This window comes from Dromiciops gliroides, chromosome 4 (assembly GCF_019393635.1).
Source record: "Dromiciops gliroides isolate mDroGli1 chromosome 4, mDroGli1.pri, whole genome shotgun sequence".
Classification (NCBI taxonomy): domain Eukaryota; kingdom Metazoa; phylum Chordata; class Mammalia; order Microbiotheria; family Microbiotheriidae; genus Dromiciops; species Dromiciops gliroides.
In genome coordinates, this window is record NC_057864.1 from 289859794 (window position 1) to 289878970 (window position 19177).

The following is a 19177-nucleotide window of genomic DNA, read 5'->3' on the forward strand; positions in this document are numbered from 1 at the left end:
CAGGCAGATACAAAAGCTATATTTTAATATTCGACATTACATACATACATATATGTATATATCAATTAGAAAACATACAATATAGCAAAACTTTGGTCCACTGTCTCAGTATTATTATTCAACACAAAAGTTGGAGTTTTATAGCCCTTGGTTTCATTTAACATTCTTTAATTATAAGTAAATAATTATTTTGGGAATATTTATTAAAACTGGTGGCTTAGGGCAGCTAGGTGGCACAGTGGATAGAGCACCGACCCTGGAGTCAGGAAGACCTGAGTTCAAATCCGGCCTCAGACACTTGACACTTACTAGCTGTGTGACCCTGGGCAAGTCACTTAACCCCAATTGCCTCACCAAAAAACAAAACAAACAAACAGACAAAACTGGTGGCTTTCAGGAGCGGAAAAGTTTGTAATATTTGTGAGAAGTGCAATGAGGTAAAATGCAAACAGGGTTAACTCCTTTGGAGTGAGGGGCCTAGAGTTCAAAATCCTGCTTTGTCCCCTACTACCTGTGTGATCTTAGGCAAAATACTTTAACCAAAGAATAGCCACTTATATATTCCTACTGTCTACCAGACACTGTGGTCATTGCTGGGACTACAAATACCAAAGCACAATTCTTCTGGCTCTCATTAGTTATCTCTAAGGAAGGAGACAACATTTGTATTACATATGGATATATACATACATACACTGCTCCCAGGTAATTTGATCTGGGACCCAGCTGTGAACCTTTAGAGCAAGAGGAGTCAAAAAGTAGTGTTTTGAGACTTTGGAGAGGAGCTTCTGACACCCCTTGCTGACTGCTTTGTTAACTTTGCTGCTGGTAGGTTTAACGTGTGTTTATATCCTCTATACCTCCTTGAGAATTTTTAAAGAAATTTTACTTATTTTGTTCTGAACTTAAGAAATAAAGCAAGCATTTCTATAACATAATAGAATAGAAAAAAAAACAGATGATTGTACATGAAACCACAAATCTATTCTGTATAACTTGCTATTTTTTTCTATTCCCCCTTTTTTCTTTCCTCCTCCCCACCACCCCAGACATGACTCCTCCTTGAGAATTATTTCTACCTGAGGGTATTAGAACATGATTTTAACAAAAGGAGAGTTCCTTTAAACCATCTACTTCTGAGTGATCCATTGTATCAGGTGCTGGAGAGTGACCCTGACGACTGGATATAAGATCTGAGAACCATCTTCATTGAAATTATAATTGAATTCATGAAAGAGAAAAGGGAAGAGGGTGCAGGACGAGGTTTTAGGTTATAGCCACAGTTAACAGGCATTAAGAAGCAGCAGGTATCTCTCTGGGCCTTAATTTACTGATTCATCAAAAGATATCTTTAAGGTCTCTTCTGTCTCTGAATCTCCCATCCTGTGAGTCTAAGACACTATTCTGTAAGTTGACTGCACTGAAACAAATGTCTATTCGGAGGAAAGAAGAAAAAGAAAGAGATAGCTTACAAGTTCAGAAAGGCAAAATGTTACAGAGGAAAGGGTGTATGTAGGATTTGGCATCAGAGGACCTAGGTTCAGATCTCAGCTCTGTTGATGATAGCTTCTGTGATCTTGGAAAAAATCACTTAACCTCAGTTTCCCCATATCTAACATGAGTATAAAGAGTATGGTCATGTAAGCATTCCAAGGTGATCGAGAAAAGTTTTCCCCCCTAATCTTTAGCCCCATCTCTGTTTTCTATCTCTCCTCTGTACTTGAAGCCCTTCCAGGAAAACTTTTGGTCACTCTGTCTTTACTAATGCTTAACATCCAAGGACATCTATAAAATGAGGATGGGCCAGTTGACCACTAATATTCCTTCAAACTCTAAAACTATGAACCTGTAAATTATGGGGGAATGAAATTTTAGGAGTATGATTGAAAAAGGAATGAGTCAGGAGGTAAGGAACAAGGAACATTTGCATAAATTTAGCAGTTAGGGTAGCGTTTCATCGGTATTTTAGAGAGATTAATATTGTGTCATGAAACATTTGAGATTTCAGAATATCCTTTAGAACAGGTGTTCTTTTTTTTTTTTTTTTTTTAGGCAATGGGGGTTAGGTGATTTGCCCACGGTCACACAGCTAGTAAGTGTCAAGTGTCTGAGGCCGGATTTGAACTCAGGTACTCCTGAATCCAGGGCCGGTGCTTTAACCACTGTGCCATCTAGCTGCCCCAGAACAGGTGTTCTTAATCTTGTGTGTGTGTGTGTGTGTGTGTGTGTGTGTGTGTACACGTGTTTGTAGATATGGGTACATGATGGATACCTTTAGCAGTCTGGTGAAAATTATGGACCTTACTGGAATAAAATTTTTCAATGAATAGTATAAAACATAAGGGATTACAAAAGAAAATAATTTTACTGAAATAGTTACAAAAATATATGTTTTTTAAATCGAAGTTCATAAACCATAGCGTGATAACTCCTGATTTAGAATATATCAATTGGGGCAGCTAGATGGCGCAGTGGATAGAGCACAGGCCCTGGATTCAGGAGGACCTGAGTTCAAATCCAGCCTCAGACACTTAATACTTACTAGCTGTGTGACCCTGGGCAAGTCACTTAACCCCAATTGCCTCACACAAAAAAGAAAATAGAATATATCAAGAAGTATTTGGGGCAGGAAGAGAGAGGTGCTGCTATGTTATTTTACGTGTGATTGGATAACAAAATAAGTACAAGATGTGTATCTGCTATCAAATTAGACATTTTCCCCATCTAATTTATTAGAGAGACAGCATGGAAAAATGGAGCAAGAGCTGGCCCAGTTTATGAGTAAACAAATGCCTGTGCACCAGCCAGAGGCATTAGGGAAAACTATTCCTTGATGCATTTGAGTGCTGAGAATATCGTGTAAAATAATGAGAGTCAGTTTAATGCAAAACTTTATTTCAAGCAGTGGAGAACAGGGGGAAGGGGAGAGAGGAAAAGGGAACCTGATGTACAACTTGAGTATATAAAGTATAACTTTTTTTTTTTTTTTTTGGTGAGGCAATTGGGGTTAAGTGACTTGCCCAGGGTCACACAGCTAGTAAGTGTCAAGAGTCTGAAGCCGAATGTGAATTCAGGTACACCTGAATCCAGGGCTAGTGCTTTATCCACTGCGCCATCTAGCTGCCCTATAAAGTATAATTTAAGAGGGCATTGGTGAGCACAGAGACATACGTCCATACAGCAGGAAGTGGATCCTCCAAAGGGCCTTTCTGAGAGTGGGGTTCTTGTACTGTGATTTGGGGCTCCCCCTGGAATTGGCTGAGTCTAAAAGTATACCTGAGGGTATTATTTTGGGGAACTTGTTTTCAAGGAGAGGAAACAAGCTGGTGGTAGACAAAATATTATTATGGGGGGTTGTTATCAAGGAGAAAAAATAAGCTGGTGGTAGACAAAATGTTACTAACCTTTGAAAAATGTTCTATAAGCTTCCAGTATTACTTAAGAGAAAACTTTCATGGTGGTATGAAGACCACAAGGCCTAATCCTATAACAAAGGATCTGATTTTTTTAGTTTAACCCATATGTGAATGTTCCCCTCCCCAAGTAACATATTGGACAAAGGTGCATCCAGCCTCTATTTAAATAGATTTAATGAGAGGGAACCTACTACTTCTTTTTTTTCCGGCTGTGGGGACCAATTTTTAATTGGGGAGTGCTAGCTAAGCAGCTCGCCTCAATATTGGGGCAAGGAAGGAGACCGGCAGCCTCCCTCAAAACAGAAAAAGATTTATTTTAATAAGAACGAACTTAAAAAAAAAAAAAAACACAGACAGGATCAGTAGGATCAAGGGAAAGGAAATAAAATGGGTAAAGGGAAATTATAATACCTGAAAAAATACCATCACCCAGGAATCAGCTGAAAATACGCAGCAGAACGCCTGTCGCTTTCCAGCTTCCACCTAGAATGCCCAATTCTCCTCCCCCAAACCTAGAAACACCCCACACAGCCCCAACCAATGGGATGGCTGCTCTGACAATCACATGACTGCCCTCACTAGGCTTCCAATCATTATAATTTTGCCAGGCCCATGTAGGCATCGGCGAGTGGTGATGATGTAGGTGCCAGAGCCCTGGCAAGGCTACAACCAGTGGGTGGAGCACTGTGCAGTTTGCGGAGCCCCAGGCCGGTGCGTGCTGAGGCATAAAATCCTCAAATAACAATTAATTCTTTACATTGCCCAGGCAATCAGGGTTAAATGACTTGCCCAGGGTCACACAGCTAGTAAGTGTCAAGTATCTGAGGTTGTATTTGAACTCAAGTCCTCCTGACTTTAGGACTGGTGCTCTATCCACTGTGCTACCTAGCTGCTCCCAGAATCTACTACTACTTGAGGTAGCCTTCTTTTGGACAGTGCAAATTGTTTTGAGGTTTTTGCTGATATCAAGCCTAAATTTCTCTCTTTGCAAATTCTAACCATTTCTCCCAGTCCCACCCTCTGGGACCAAACAAAACATGTCTTCTGCATCACATCCCTTTAAAACTTTGAAGACAATTACTATGTCCTCTAAGTATTTTCTTCTGTAAGCTTACATCCCCAGCTGTTTCAAGAAAAACTCTTGAAACATGAACACAAGTCCTTTTTGACCATTTTGGTTACCCTCTTCTGGAAGCTCTCATCTTATCAATATCCTTAAACTGTGATACCCAGAATTAAATATGCTCTAGTTATGGTCTGAACAGGGCAACATACAGAGGGATGCTATCCCTTTTCTCCCTGGATTCCTTTTCTTCCTTTTTATCCAGTTGCCTCTCCAGTGTATCCCAATACCACACAATCATTCTTGCTTTTTCCATCATACTGCCAACTCATGTGGAGTTTGCAACCCACTGAAACGACCAGCTTTCTCAGAGAAACCACTGTTTAACCCTGCCTTTCCTATACTGTATTCTTGAGATGATTTCTAAGTATAAGATTTACCCACATTGTACATTATATTCATATATTCAGCCCAGTGATCTTGCCTTTAATGATCTTTTTAGATACTATCTGTGCCATCCAATGTATTTAGTTATCTCTCCCAGCTTTATGCCATCTGCAAATATATTCATAAAATTATTAAAAAGCACTGATTCCTGGGACACTCTACTGGAAACCTGTTACCAGATCTACATTGAATTATTTTAAATTTTATTTATTTTTAAGACATTGAATTTTTAGTAGATATTCTTTGAGTTCCTGCTGTTCAACAAGTTCAGAATATATCTAATTGTAATACTGTCTATACTCTCTTATTTCCTATCTATCCTATATCTCTACATCTCCTTCAGAAAAAATATTTTATCAAATGCTCTGTTAAAATCTAGGTAATATTGATGCCATTTCCTTTTTCTACTAGTTTAATAATACTGTTAAGAGAAGTTAGTGTGCCATGACCTGTTCTTGAAGTTATTTTGGTTCTATAACCACTGGTTCCTTTGATAGGTGTTTATTATCTTTTTAGTGGGACTTCATATAATTTTTCCAGGAATCAAGGTCAAATCCACTGGACCATGGTTTGCAGATTTTATTCTCTTTCTTTTCTTTTTCTTTTCTTTTCTTTTTTTTTTTTGTGAGGCAATGAGTGTCAAGTGACTTGCCCAGGGTCACACAGCTAATAAGTATCAAGTGTTTGAGTTGGGATTTGAACTCAGGTCCTCCTGAATCCAGGGCCGATGCTTTATCCACTGCGCCACTTAGCTGCCCCCATATTTTCTAATAATTTTTAATGGGGAAAATATTTACCCTCCTTTACAACTACAGTATATTTCCAGTCTTTGTAATCTTATATCATTGGAAGTGACTCACTAGTCACATCTGCCAGTTCTTTCAGTGCCCAAGAATATAGTTCATCTGCGCTCCCTGACAAATGTATCAAGTGCAATAAGCTACTCAGTTGGTATCTCAATACTTACCTTGAGCATTAACTCTCTTTTAGCTATTTTTGTTCTGTCAATTATGGTGTAAATGTCATTCACCTTGACTGAGAAGGAATTTAAGAATGAGCAGTTCTGTCTTCTCTGTTATCAGTTTGCATCATCCCATCCATACCAAGTGGCATTCAATTCCCTCCCTTTTTTTAACATTCTCTTTGCTTCAACATAGCTTGGAAAACCCATTTTGTGGAGTCAGCTAGGTGGCACAGTGGATAAAGCACCGGCCTTGGATTCAGGAGGACCTGAATTCAAATCCAGCCTCATACACTTGACATTTACTAGCTGTGTGACCCTAGGCAAGTCATTTAACCTTCTTTGGGAAGAAAACCCTTTTTGTTGGGTTAACATTATGCAGTTAATATTTATTACCTGTATGACTTTAAGCATGTCACAATCTCCCTGGGCATCATTTTCTTCTTCTATAAAATGATGAAATTCAACTAAATGGTTTCTAAGGTTCCTTCCAGCTTTAAATCTGTTATCTTCCTCGTGATCCTTAGCTTTCCTTACCAGTATCAGCTCATTCTAAGTGTTGGCAGACCAGACACTTTTTTTTCCACAGTAATATGTTCTAGTTATAGTCATTGTTCCCTGCTCTTTCTTCCATATTTACATGCATCTGTTAAAAATCCAAATTGGTTGGTGATCCCTGTGCATTAATATCAGAAAAATCTCATTTCCCCTCGTTATTGGAATTGTTTCCCTTTCTGCCTTCTAAATGTTATCTGTGAGAGTTTCTCATTATTCCTGGGCTAACTTGCCCTATAGAATTTTATACCATAAGTACCCAACTATCCTTCTGCTGAACAACTTGAAATCTGCTTTCTATAAATCAGGGGTGCTTCTCAGACTATGCTCAAATTTCCACTCTTTCTCTTTTTCTTCACAAACTCTAGAAGGGAATGGTCACTTCCTCCTAGTGTTCCCATTGTGATACCCCAGCAACCATTTTTTTCCTAGTTCGTAAGAACCAGATCCAACACACATTATCCCCTTGTTGTTCCTCCACTCTTTAAATGATAAAATTATCATTAAGGTAAGTTAAGAAGGTATAATCTGCCCTACTTTTTAAAAGAGAGAGTTCCGTCAAATGTCTGGATAATTGGAGTCCCTCATCCCTACTATATCATGCCTCTGTACCAGTTTTGAGATCTATTTCCCAAACTCATCTCTCCCAATTTCTGTCTAGATAGTCTATAATATATTTTGATGACAAAGTCAGTTATTTTTTCCTCCAATTTCTCTCACTCAAATACTCTTTGCTGTGCTTTCCCCACCTCTGCTTTCTAGACCCACCTCTGCTTTCTAGATTCCCTTACAATGAGTATGCCTTCCCAACATATAATACTCTCCCATCCCCCTATCTTGTTCCTTTTGCATAGGGTAGTTCCTTCTAAAGCATTATATCCTACTCATGTGTTTCATCTCACTGACTCTCAGTGATAACTAGGAGCTCAAATTTGAATTTCTTGGGGCAGCTAGATGGCTCAGTGGATAAAGCACCAGCCTTGGATTCAGGAGGACCTGAGTTCAAATCCAGCCTCAGACACTTGACACTTACTAGCTGTGTGACCCTGGGCAAGTCACTTAACCCTCATGGCCCATCAAAAAAAAAACCACCCTGGAATTTGAATTTCTCTTTGCATTAGAACTTCTAATTCTACATGTGGATATTTGTGTATGAGCATTTAAGGCCATGGGACAGCTAGGTGGCACAGTGCATAGAATGTTATGCCTGGAGTCAGGAAAATTCATCTTCCTGAGTTCAAATCTAGCCTCAGACACTTACTAGCTGTGTGACTCTGGGCAAGTCATTTAAACCTCTTTGTCTCAGTTTTCTCAAGAAAATCATAAATGGGGTAATAAAGAGTCAGGTGTAACTGAAAAATGACTTGGAACAATAACAACAGTTAAGGTCATGGGTTTCACTTCTGGCTCCTTTTTTGATTTTTTTTTTCTCCTGTCAACATCTCTGAGTGTCTCAAAGTCTATTCTTATTACTTAATTTTAACTATCTTCTATGATATCTAGGCAAGTTTTTTTTCTTCCCAAAGCCATTTTAGTTTAAAGCCCTTTTGAATAGTTTTTCAAGACACATGGAAACTGCATTCCTACCAGCCTTTGTTATTTAGAATGCTCCTGGTAAGGAGTCTCTTATATCTAGATTCAAAGTCATTGTCCACAAGTCCAAATCCCATGCTTAGAGATCACCTAGTTAACTGACTTCCCATATCATTTTTATCTCCTCTGATTCCTCTGCCCTCAGTGGGTAGCAGCAAGGAAAACGTAATCTTTGCTACCGTAGCCTTCAGTTTCCTGCCCAAGATATAATAATCTTTGTCAATGCTTTTTAGGTTCCTTCTGGCACTATTATTTAAACCACTTCTGGTGTTGTAAATCCCCCCAAAGTGTATCGCACTTATTATTTTGGTAACTCCTAGGAGGTTCTATGATGTGTCTTGCATTCATGCCCAAGGACAACAAGAAGTTCTTTGTTATTATTATCAGGTTGACAAATAGCTGCCTTGGTACTGGTGAGCCAGGAATCATTAACTACCACTACTCTTCACTCTTTCTCTGACCCTTGCCGCATATTCTCTCACCTATTAGCTTTTGTGACTTTATTGTAGAATTCCTTGGAGTATGAGCAGCTGCTTTATCTTCTCAGAGCCTCTTAGTTCTTAGATCTATTATTGCGATTATTTTTGTGCATATCTTATCTCTTCTACTGGATCATAGATTCCTTGAGGACAGAGAATGTTATTCATATTTGAATCTTCCTCAGCTTCCATCATCGAGTCTTGCAAATTAGTCAGTAATTGGTATGCCTTTTTTTTCTATTTAAATGAACTAATTTCTGTAATTTAGGAAATAGTAGGTGATAGCAGTTGCTAAATGAAGAATTTCATTTTTTCAGCTTCTTTTGGCTAAATAAGGCAGATTAGGTACAGGTTGAACTTTTTTGTTTTTTCAAAATGCAACCCTCCTTGCATTTTGATATGTCATTAAATTAATGTTATTATGGACTTCCATGAAATAAATTATTTCCATCAAATAAATGTTGGAAAGTCAAAAAACTGAAATCACATTAGATATAACAATAAATTCCATTTCTTTACTAATGGACATGACTGCTTTTCAGAAAAGTCAAGTAAGCTGCTGTGGATTAAGGTAGCTATATAAGTCATCAGATTTAGTCTCATTTTCCATCTCTCCATTAGTCCCTTTAAAACTCATTCCTTTATAGGAATGCACAACTGATGTTTCTGAAATAATCATGTTAATCTGCTTATACTATTTTAATCTATACTACCAAATACAGAAAAAAATAAAAACACATGAAGTCAAAGGTGTCCCCTGGTGGCAACTGCTGGTATATTGCTGTGGGATGTTAAAAGGATCAACCGTTTTGAACAAACAACCTGAGTTACTTTTTTTCCATCTTCTGATCTTTTAACAAAATATACTATAAAATAGCTACTTTCCCAATCCCAAAAGATTAATATTATAGTCTAACTACCATTTAGATTCCAAGTAGAACATAATAATTCCCTTCTATAGAGAGGGCCTAGCTCTTCTTGATGTACAAAGTTAATTGCTGTGCTTTTTAAGAATCTTCACATATGTGAATTTTATGAAGAAATGTGACTATAGTTATCCACTTTTATCAGGAATGAATCTTCTATTTGCTTTTTAGTCTGTTCCATTTGCCTCTTTATACTTTATGATCAGCCCTGTGCTTCCTTCCTATCCTTTTGGCCCCCTGACATATCAGCACTCAGCAACTACTGATAATAGTACCTATATGACACAATAAGAAAGATAAAATCAAATAGAAGAACATTACCAATCTATTTTAGGGGAAGCTAGATGGCACAGTGGATAGAGTGCTGAACTTAGAGCCTGAAAGGCTCATTTTACTGAGTTCAAATCTGGTCTCAGACATTTACTAGATGTGTGACCCTGGGCAAGTCACTCAACCATCTTTACCTTAGTTTCCTCATCTGTAAAATGAAGTGGAGGCCATGGCAAAACATTCTAGTATGTCTACCAAGAAACCCCAAAGAGTCAGATATGATTGAAAAATGACTGAACAACTAACAACCGATCTATTTCTCAGACCCAATTCTAGTGCCTTGGTCCTAAATCAATCAATAAACGGATATTTATTAAACATCTACTATGTGCCAACACCATTTTACTTTATCATAGAGAAAATAGTCTACAAAGGCCTACTCTTTTTTCTTTCTTTCTTTCTTTTGTGGGGCAATGAAGGTTAAGTGACTTGCCCAGGGTCACACAGCTAGTAAGTGTCAAGTGTCTGAGGGTGGATTTGAACTTAGGTACTTCTGAATCCAGGGCTGCTGCTTTATCCATAAGGCCTGCTCTAATAGACAAAAGGAAGCATTTACAAATATAATTTTCCCTTTAATTTTATTGCACAGGAACAAAAGACAAGTTATGATATAAATACCCATTAAACTGAGTGCAGACTATGAAACACTCTCATTTAGTTGTGTCAGGAATTATGTCGTGGATATTTTGTACAGGAAGGTTGTTATCTTAAATGTTTACTGGCAACAGATGAACATATTATATGTGGGCTGCCATATTTAGACATCCTCATAAAGCCCATCAAAAATTTTTGTAAACTGGGTAAGTTATTTGGGTAACTCTTAAATTATTTAGAGCCAGGTCCTGATGAAGTACACATAATGAATCCCCTGTAGTAGTCAAATTATTTGAAATTGTACTTCATATTTCCACTGGGCAGGAATCAAGGATCATATTTTATATAATTATAACTTCAAATAGTACAAAATTGAATACATGCACCCATTTTAGGAGCTTCATTGTTTGCCCTAATTGGGACATAGTCATCTTTTCTTCTTGTGTACAGGAGCTAACACTAACAGAACATTCTTGGATCTTTCCTGTATAATTTAAGCTACTTAAAGACAGGCATTTTTTTCTTTTCATATTTGTATTCCCATTGCCTAACACCATGTCTGTCTGTGAAGAAAACAGTTCATAAATGCTTTGGGGATGTTATTCAGAAGCTATGGCTGACTGACTAATGCAGATATTTCAGTAGGGGATCAACCATTTTGAGCAAATAACCTGAACTTTTTCCATCTTCTGATCTTTTAACAAAATATACTATAAAGTAGCTACTTTCCCAACCTCAAAAGATTAATATCATAGCCTAATCACTATTTGAATTCTAAGTAGAATACTAACAACACACTCAAATGCTTTTTGAGTGATCCATTGAATCCCATTTTCTTGGGAATTATAGGGCTAAGCATGGATGAAATTTAGCTCTCTTAATTCAAAGCAATTCTGCTCTTCACTTGATGGTGACAATGAGAGCAGGGAAATAGAGATTTTTTCTAAGGGTTTCTGTGTCATTGAGGGAATAGATACACTCTTGCATCTGTAAGAACTTGGCCAGTAGCAGTGGAGGGAATTTGTGCCCATGAAGTAGCTGCCAGCTGCCCATTGCCAAAACATATGCTTTATAAAGGGAAATGGAAAGCCTCTGTTTTCATTGATGTGCTTCTGAAGGGCAATCATCAACAGAAGCCATTGAGGTCTGGATTTCTTCTGGGTACCAACAACCTTAGTTCCAATAGCAACAATAGTTGTTGAAAGGAAACTACAACAGCAAATTCACATTTCTTATCATGCTTTGAGGTTTGCAAAACAATTTCATAGACACTATATAAGATAAATGGTCTAGAAGAAAGGGCTGTGGTAAACTCCATTTCTTAAAACCCTCTACAAAATGCCTACCAGCACTAGTTGAGAGGACTTCATGGGAATGGTCTCTGACACAGAGTATTCCCTTGGAGGAATGTTTGGGAATGGATAAAGATTGCTTCTCAGGGTTGTCTCTAATGTTTCCCCTAAATGCTAAAAACAAACAAACAAACAAACAAACCCAGAAACACATGAAGAAAACAAACTAAACAAAAATAAATGCCTAAATTATTTATGACTACTGTTCACATGATTCATGGTATAGCTGAAAGAGCTCTGCAATCAATATTCCTGAGTTCACATTCCATTTCTATCACCAACCTCTTGTGTAATCTTGGATAAGTCTCTGGATAACTTCTCTGAACCTCGGTTTCCTTATCTGTAAAATGAGTAGTTTGAACTAGATAGCTTCTAAGTCAGCTACGTGTACAATATTATCATCCAGGTAAAAAATGAATGAATCAATCATCATGAATTTTGCCCAAAATATACAAGCATTTAGACAAATAGACAGAATCCCAAAGTATTATTTCAAGTGTTTTTTAATATATGTCTGTATTTATAGAATACTGTGTGCATTTATAAATATTAAAGGTTTTTTGTGTAGCATTAGAATCTTTCTGAGGTTGTGGGTAGGATGGGGTACTATTTCTAGAGTCCCAAATATGTTATTTTTAATCCACATCACAACAACAATATAACAGCTCTTTTCCTCTTGGATTTTAATAAGCACAGGAGACAGACTTAATGAGGAATCAAAATGGTCTATTGGTATGGAAGAGAGGAAATCTAATCATGGTCTATGAGGATGAAAGGGAACTGACTTCCTTGGTATTTCATTCTGTGACTCACCCACTTTTGCTGTCTCTCTTAGTTGGGGTATCTGTAAGTTTTTCTCTTAGTCTTTGGCCCCTGATAGTCTTCAACCAAGAAAATGTGTACTTTTAAAAAAAATTTGTCCCCACAACTAGTTGCAAGAATGTCATGGTTTTCCTTCTCAGATATTCAGAACATTTTGTAGTTATTTTTGACCACAAGAATTGTATTAAAAAGAATTATCGGGGGCAGCTAGGTGGCACAGTGGATAAAGCACCAGCCCTGGATTCAGCAGTACCTGAGTTCAAATCCGGGCTCAGACACTTAACACTTACTAGCTGTGTGACCCTGGGCAAGTCACTTAACCCCAATTGCCTCACTAAAAAAAAAAAAAAAGAATTATCTAGGACTCTGGAGGTGAGGGAGATCACTACACTTTGATAATAAGACATTAATTCTTCAAAAATTGTGGTTTTCCTCATTGATTTTTTTCACTCATCTTTCTGTTTTTCCTTGAGAATGTCAATGTGTATAAGGAAGAACTGTAGCTAATGAATCTTGTCTAGGAAAGTAGTCGCATGAAACAAATTATCCGTAGCCGATTTGAGCCTTTGTTTTATCCATGCCTTTTGATTCCTCAGAGTATTGTTAAGACTGCACCTGCCTCAAGCAGGGTCATTTCAATTCTCTAATTTTCTTTTTTTCCCTTCCCAATTCATCACTGGTTTCTATATTGAGTGACTCCAGGTGCTGGCATTTGGCATTATTCATTCACCTGGAATTTGCAGGGCAGTAATAGCTAAAGCCCTCTGGCTAGCTCAGTATGGTGCATGGATCTATATGCTACATTGTGTGATTTTCCGAGTATTTCTTTTATTCCATTATTGTCCCTTTCTAGCCTATAGTGTAATATTAAGGATGAAGGAAGATTCTTTTTCCTATTTACCACAGACTCAGTATGTGTCTATCCACCTCTGTTTGTTTACACCATGAATGCATTCAGCCATGGAACTGATCTCCTCCAGTGAAATCTATTGTTATATCTCTGAAAGCTGTCGTTTCTGAGCCAGATCAACTGAATATCCATTAAAAAGCCCCAGAGCCTGGAAAAAATGCATGAAAATATTCATCTGATAGGTTTTCAGTGTTTTATGTTGCTACATCTGATATCTTTGCAAATCCAAGGAAGGAAGGCAAAGGTAGATAGGGATTAAAGACATGGCTGAGCTTAAAAAAAAAAAATCTAAATCAGGAAAGTGATTTTTTTTTTGCTCCCATTTTGAGGGTTATGAGAGTGAATCTTTCTTCCCCCTCTTCCCTGCCCTCTCCACATTCTGGTTTCTAGATAGAACTGGAAAAAAAAAAAAGCTTTTGATTTAACTCTTGAATTTTTGGCAAGCTTAATAAAGGCCAAATCAAAGCTAAATCAGGGGTATTTACAGCATCCACAAATTTAATCTAAAGTGGATACTTAAAAGCTCATATAGTTCTAAATGATGTGCTTCCAGATGGTGAATTAATGTAATTTTAGCAGGAAGTGAAGTTGCACAAATATGCAGTATTTGGATCACTCACTGATTTAATGTTTCTGTCCCTACCATAGCCCAGATGTTGCTGATCATTTTAGTGCCAGTTGTCTCTACCTCTCCCCTTGCTGTGAACTGAGAAATCGAGTTTGGGAATTTAGTCGATTCTGATTTATTTCATTACTAATTGTGTTAATAATGGAATTTTGCTTTGCTGTTTACAAAGATTTTCTCCTTTTTTCTACAGGGTTTGAAAGGTGACTTGGGTCCTCCGGGTCCACGTGGCCAGAAAGGAGAAAAGGTATTGCATTTCCCAAAGACTTGCTGAGCATAAATAAATGAAAGTCTTTGCCTTAACACACATATACACACCCTTTTCCTCCCTCCCTCCAGTAATTCATTTTTGTTGGGAGAGTATTGACTACCAAATGGATTCTAAAATTAACCAAAAGCTTTTAAAATTGCACAAGCAAAAAATACTTTTTGGATCATTTTAATATCTCCCTGAAAACAATTAACATGCCAGCTCTCTCTCACTATCAACTTGTTTTGGTTTAGAACAGGGTCATCACCTCAGCTTGCTTGACAGCGGTTGCTGTTATATCATCACACTAGGTGAAACCTCCCAAGGCAGCTGTGGGAACTGTGCCAGTAGCAATGAGGTGTGCGTCTGAAGGTGAAGCAGGTGGTTGTCAGGGGGAGATAACTAACTTTGCTCTACAGATTGCTCGCTCCATTTATTCCTACTCTTCCTCATTAACTATCCTGTAATGACATATTGGCAATGACTTTGAAAGAAGAATAAAGAAAAATTAAAAAGCAAGCATTAAACTGAGCAAGGTCACTGGTCTCGATTTTTAAGGCAGTGATGATACAATAGCTTTCTGATGATAACAGAATACATATACAACTTGTTTTCTATGATCAACATTAGGTTTCTTTTGAGAGTCCAGAGTTCTTCCATGTTAAAAGATGAATAAATCTAAAATTTATTCTCAAAGGCCAATTTTAGAGTATTTGTTGTCTTTTAGCTACAGCTAGGGAAATTACTGTTCTACAGGGTCAAAAAGTGAATATTATATGTAGCTAAGAGTTCTATTATTCCTAATTACTGGATGTTATATATCAGTGCACCATCTAGCAAATGGGCCTTAGGCCCACCCTCTATTTGAGGGTTAGTATCAACGTCAAGATTGTGGCAAGGCTGAGTAATGTCATCTGTTTCTCAGACGTGTCTACTATTTCAGTGCCCTTATAATTAAAATGAGAGCACTGAAGATCAAAAGAAAATAAGTTTCTGATATACTGTTGAGGTTCATAAAATCCATCCTTTGCTCTTTCAATTTAAATGATCTATTTTTTCATATACTTAAAGATACCTGAATACCTAAATGGATTGTCAAATGGGAAGTCCCTCCAGTGAGGCAGATTGCAACCTGTCCATTTTTCAGATATTTCACACAAATTCCATTTATTTGTTTAGTTCACTAGCTATACCTAGTTATCTGAATTTATTCAAAGGTCGATGAAACAAGTTCAATATTTGTAATTTGTATAGACTTGTGAAACTGCCTACCCTGGTATTCTTTAGAAGAGGCATCAGGCCATCTTCTTGCAGCTGGGAGGCATGAAGTGGGTTGAGCCACTTATTATTTCTGCTGATCCTAATACTAACTTTGCATCAGAAAAATTATCTGCTGCTGTGACATATCCCAGCTGCCCTGTTGGCAAGCCACCAGGCTTGAAAAGATATTCATTCTAATTTTGGATTAGCAGACAAAAGATTAGAAAATTAGATTATTTTGGTTGCTTTGAAACCCGTCCTTCTGCTGTAAAAAGCATGTGGGTGTGAAAGGTGATTTTTATATTGTGGGAGGGAGTAGGAACATAATACAATTTTCATGCTATACAATACTTTCTTGCAATGAGATCCTGTTTTCCTTAGCTGAAAAATTGATATTATATATGGTTATTGGTTCCAACCATCTAGAAGAATAAGAAAATGTAAATAAAAGTTGGTAATTGTGATTTTCCCCCTTTTCATTGTTTTAGGGAGAAATGGGACCTCCAGGACCACCAACCTTAATCGTAAGCACTTATAAAAACCAATATACAAATTTAAAAAATAAATCCCCAAATATTTTAAACCAAGTTTTTATCCACACTATGCTACTACTATACTTGCAACTAAAATCATAATTTTTAGAGCTCCCAGTTACTGTGGAAATACTTAATTGATAAGGTCAACAATTCCCAAAGAAAGCAAGGAACTTACCCAAAGTCATAAAGCTTGTTGGATGGTTCCAGCACAGGTATTAAAACCCACAGTTTCTTTTCTTTTCTTTTCTTTTCTTTGCAGGGCAATGAGGATTAAGTGACTTGCCCAGGGTCACATAGCTAGTAAGTGTCAAGTGTCTGAGACTGGATTTTGATTCAGGTCCTCCCAAATCCAGGACTGGTGCTTTATCCACTGTGCCACCTAGCTGCCCCCAAAACCCACAGTTTCTAATCCCCAATTCAGTGCTTTACCTTTCATATGCTATGCCATGGAGATTATTCTCATAAGATTTTGCTGCAATTTAAGAAGACATTTAATGTTATATTCAAATGGAAGCATCATAGCTTACCTTAACTAGCACACAAAAATGTTTTGCAAAAATAAAGATTTCCAAAAGTGAAAGAAAACTACTATTTAAACTATCTGATTATTGTTTAGAATTCTAGGATATTCGTGTGGTATATTTTTTTAACATTTGCAAATGAATGTACAAAACTATAGTATTTTGAAAAATAATTTATGAGAAAATAGATAAGGAATCTATGATGGAACTATTTTAGAATGTAGTAGTCCATTATTTGTTTATTAAGTATGGAATCATAACTATATCATATTCTATTTAGGTATTGTTAATATGGTCGACTTTCTGGGTCTTTAAAGGTTAACATTTAGTTTAAAGTTCTTGGTCTAAGAATGACTTATTCTGCCTAATTATAAAAGCAAAAGGCAATTGTTTGAATTAGGATTTTTTTATTTGAAGATCAATTGTAGCTATAATTTTCTGATGTGGACATTACTTATTTTTTCAGTTTATAAAAATGGTGCCCTCTAGGTGAAAGTATTCCATTTAAAAAACAGTCAATTAATATACATAGAAAGAGCAGCAGCAGTTAATAGCACATATTAAATATTTTAAATTATCAGCTTTAAAGTGCCAGCCCATCAGGGAAGGTCAAGTTAAAAGAATGTCTTGTACTATTGTGAACTGGGGCTCTGTCACTTCAGGAAAGGGCAGGAATTCCAAGGACTATTAAATGATCCTGTGACTTTGATAGAATTCATACTTCTGCTCTAAAGGCCCATTGTGGGCTACAGTCATTAATATATGAAACTAGTCTTTATGACCTCTCTGACATGAATGGCATGTGTTTTTATTCATAGATGGAAGAACTGTGCTGAAAAATATGTAATGTACCTAGGGATACCAAACAAATAAAGCTTTGGGGCTTTAAGCTTTGATTTTAGGAAAGGCAATACAAACAATCCATTTGAGAAATCATTTTATAGGCACATTATTGGAAAAGTAGATATTCAATAGATAATTTTTTAAAATGTTTTAGTTTTCAAATTTTAAATTACAATAGTACCCCTTTCTTGTTCAGTGACCTTTTTCAAGTTATTAAAACAGAATTTTATCCATGATAGATTTGATAAACCCCAGATCAGAGTCGAAATCAAAAGAATGGTCTGTTTTTAGAACTCTAGCATGGCCAGAACAAAGAATAAAAGATGTTGAAGAACTCCGGTTCCTGTTAAATTTTAACTTGTAATCCTTAAGGACTGCAGGTTCAGTTATGTTCATGATGGGCTTTTAAAAATTGTACCTGGGGACAGCTAGGTGGTGCAGTGGATAAAACACTGGCCCCGGATTCAGGAGGACCTGAATTCAAATCTGGCCTCAGACATTTGACACTTAACTAGTTGTGTGACCCTGGGCAAGTCACTTAACACTCATTGCCCTGCCCCCCCCAAAAAAAAACAAACAAAAAAAACCCTTAAAATTTGTACCTATCCCTCAAATACTGTATCCTCTCAGTGGTATTAGTGCATTGCTTTGTGGTTCACACACACACACACAAAAAGGATTTCGTGGTTCATGTAGAGGAGAAATGAACATTCACATTTAACAAGCACCTGTATCTCATTAGCTTGGCAATGTTACCGGAGCACCTAGGTTAAGGAAATGGCTTGAGCAAATGCCTATTACTCTGGTGGCTACAATAACTGTGGTGAACTTTTAAAATAAGGATAGATGATTTGATTTGAAGACCTTAAGAACTCCCTTAGGGATTTGGTAAGTGGTATTGAAACTCAGGTTGCAAAGTGTATGTATGAAAACTCACAAAAAAAAAAAAAAAGAAAAAACCCCTCCTCCTTCTAGTTAACTGCTACAGGTGTCTCTCATGGAGACTCTCTATGGCTTAGTGATACAGACCAAAATGGGTTTCAGTGGAAGAAATCACATTTTTCTTTAAAATTCTCTAACCTTACCCCTACAGTACTTTCCTCTACCACCCCCACAGAATTCATGAAATTTTATATAATAGATAGATTTTAAGAGAGAACCTGGGAAATTAATCCATTGTAGGAAACTATGATAGTTTAGATAGAGGCAATGCTCTAATAAAGGCTAATGTTATGTGTTTCTTTAATATAATTCTAATTGTAGCATTTATATTATTTTTATACCTGACATTTAAAAAGAAAACACAAGATACAATAAATTTCCATCAATTTTCATTTTATTTTTAAAATGAATTTCTATTGTTGTATTTTTTATATCACCAACTTTCCACCCATCATCCCCTAGAACTATTCAACTAGCAGTCAATTAATTAACATTTTTAAGTATGTACTATATGCCAGGTACTTTTATCTAACCCCCTTCCAGAGAGCCATCCCAAATAACATATTTTAAAGGCAAAAAAAAAAGAATGAGAAAGAAAAATCATCAAAGCTGATCAATACATTGATCAAGTCTAAAAATATATAGTCTATCAATTGGCTTTAAAATCTTAATTCTGCATAAATATATTATGCTTTTAATTAATTACTCTTAAAATTGTTCTTCTGTATTTGTATCAATAGGTCCCCTATTCA

The 19177-nt window shown here is 36.8% G+C and overlaps 1 protein-coding gene across 1 annotated transcript in view; it reads left to right on the forward strand.

Annotated features, from left to right (window-relative positions):
- COL19A1 (collagen type XIX alpha 1 chain) overlaps window positions 1–19177 on the forward strand; it is a 438272-nt gene that overhangs the window by 167388 nt on the left and 251707 nt on the right. The window contains 2 exon segments of the mRNA XM_044002760.1: window positions 14267–14320; window positions 16072–16107. Of these exon segments, the coding sequence (XP_043858695.1) occupies window positions 14267–14320; window positions 16072–16107 (90 nt within the window).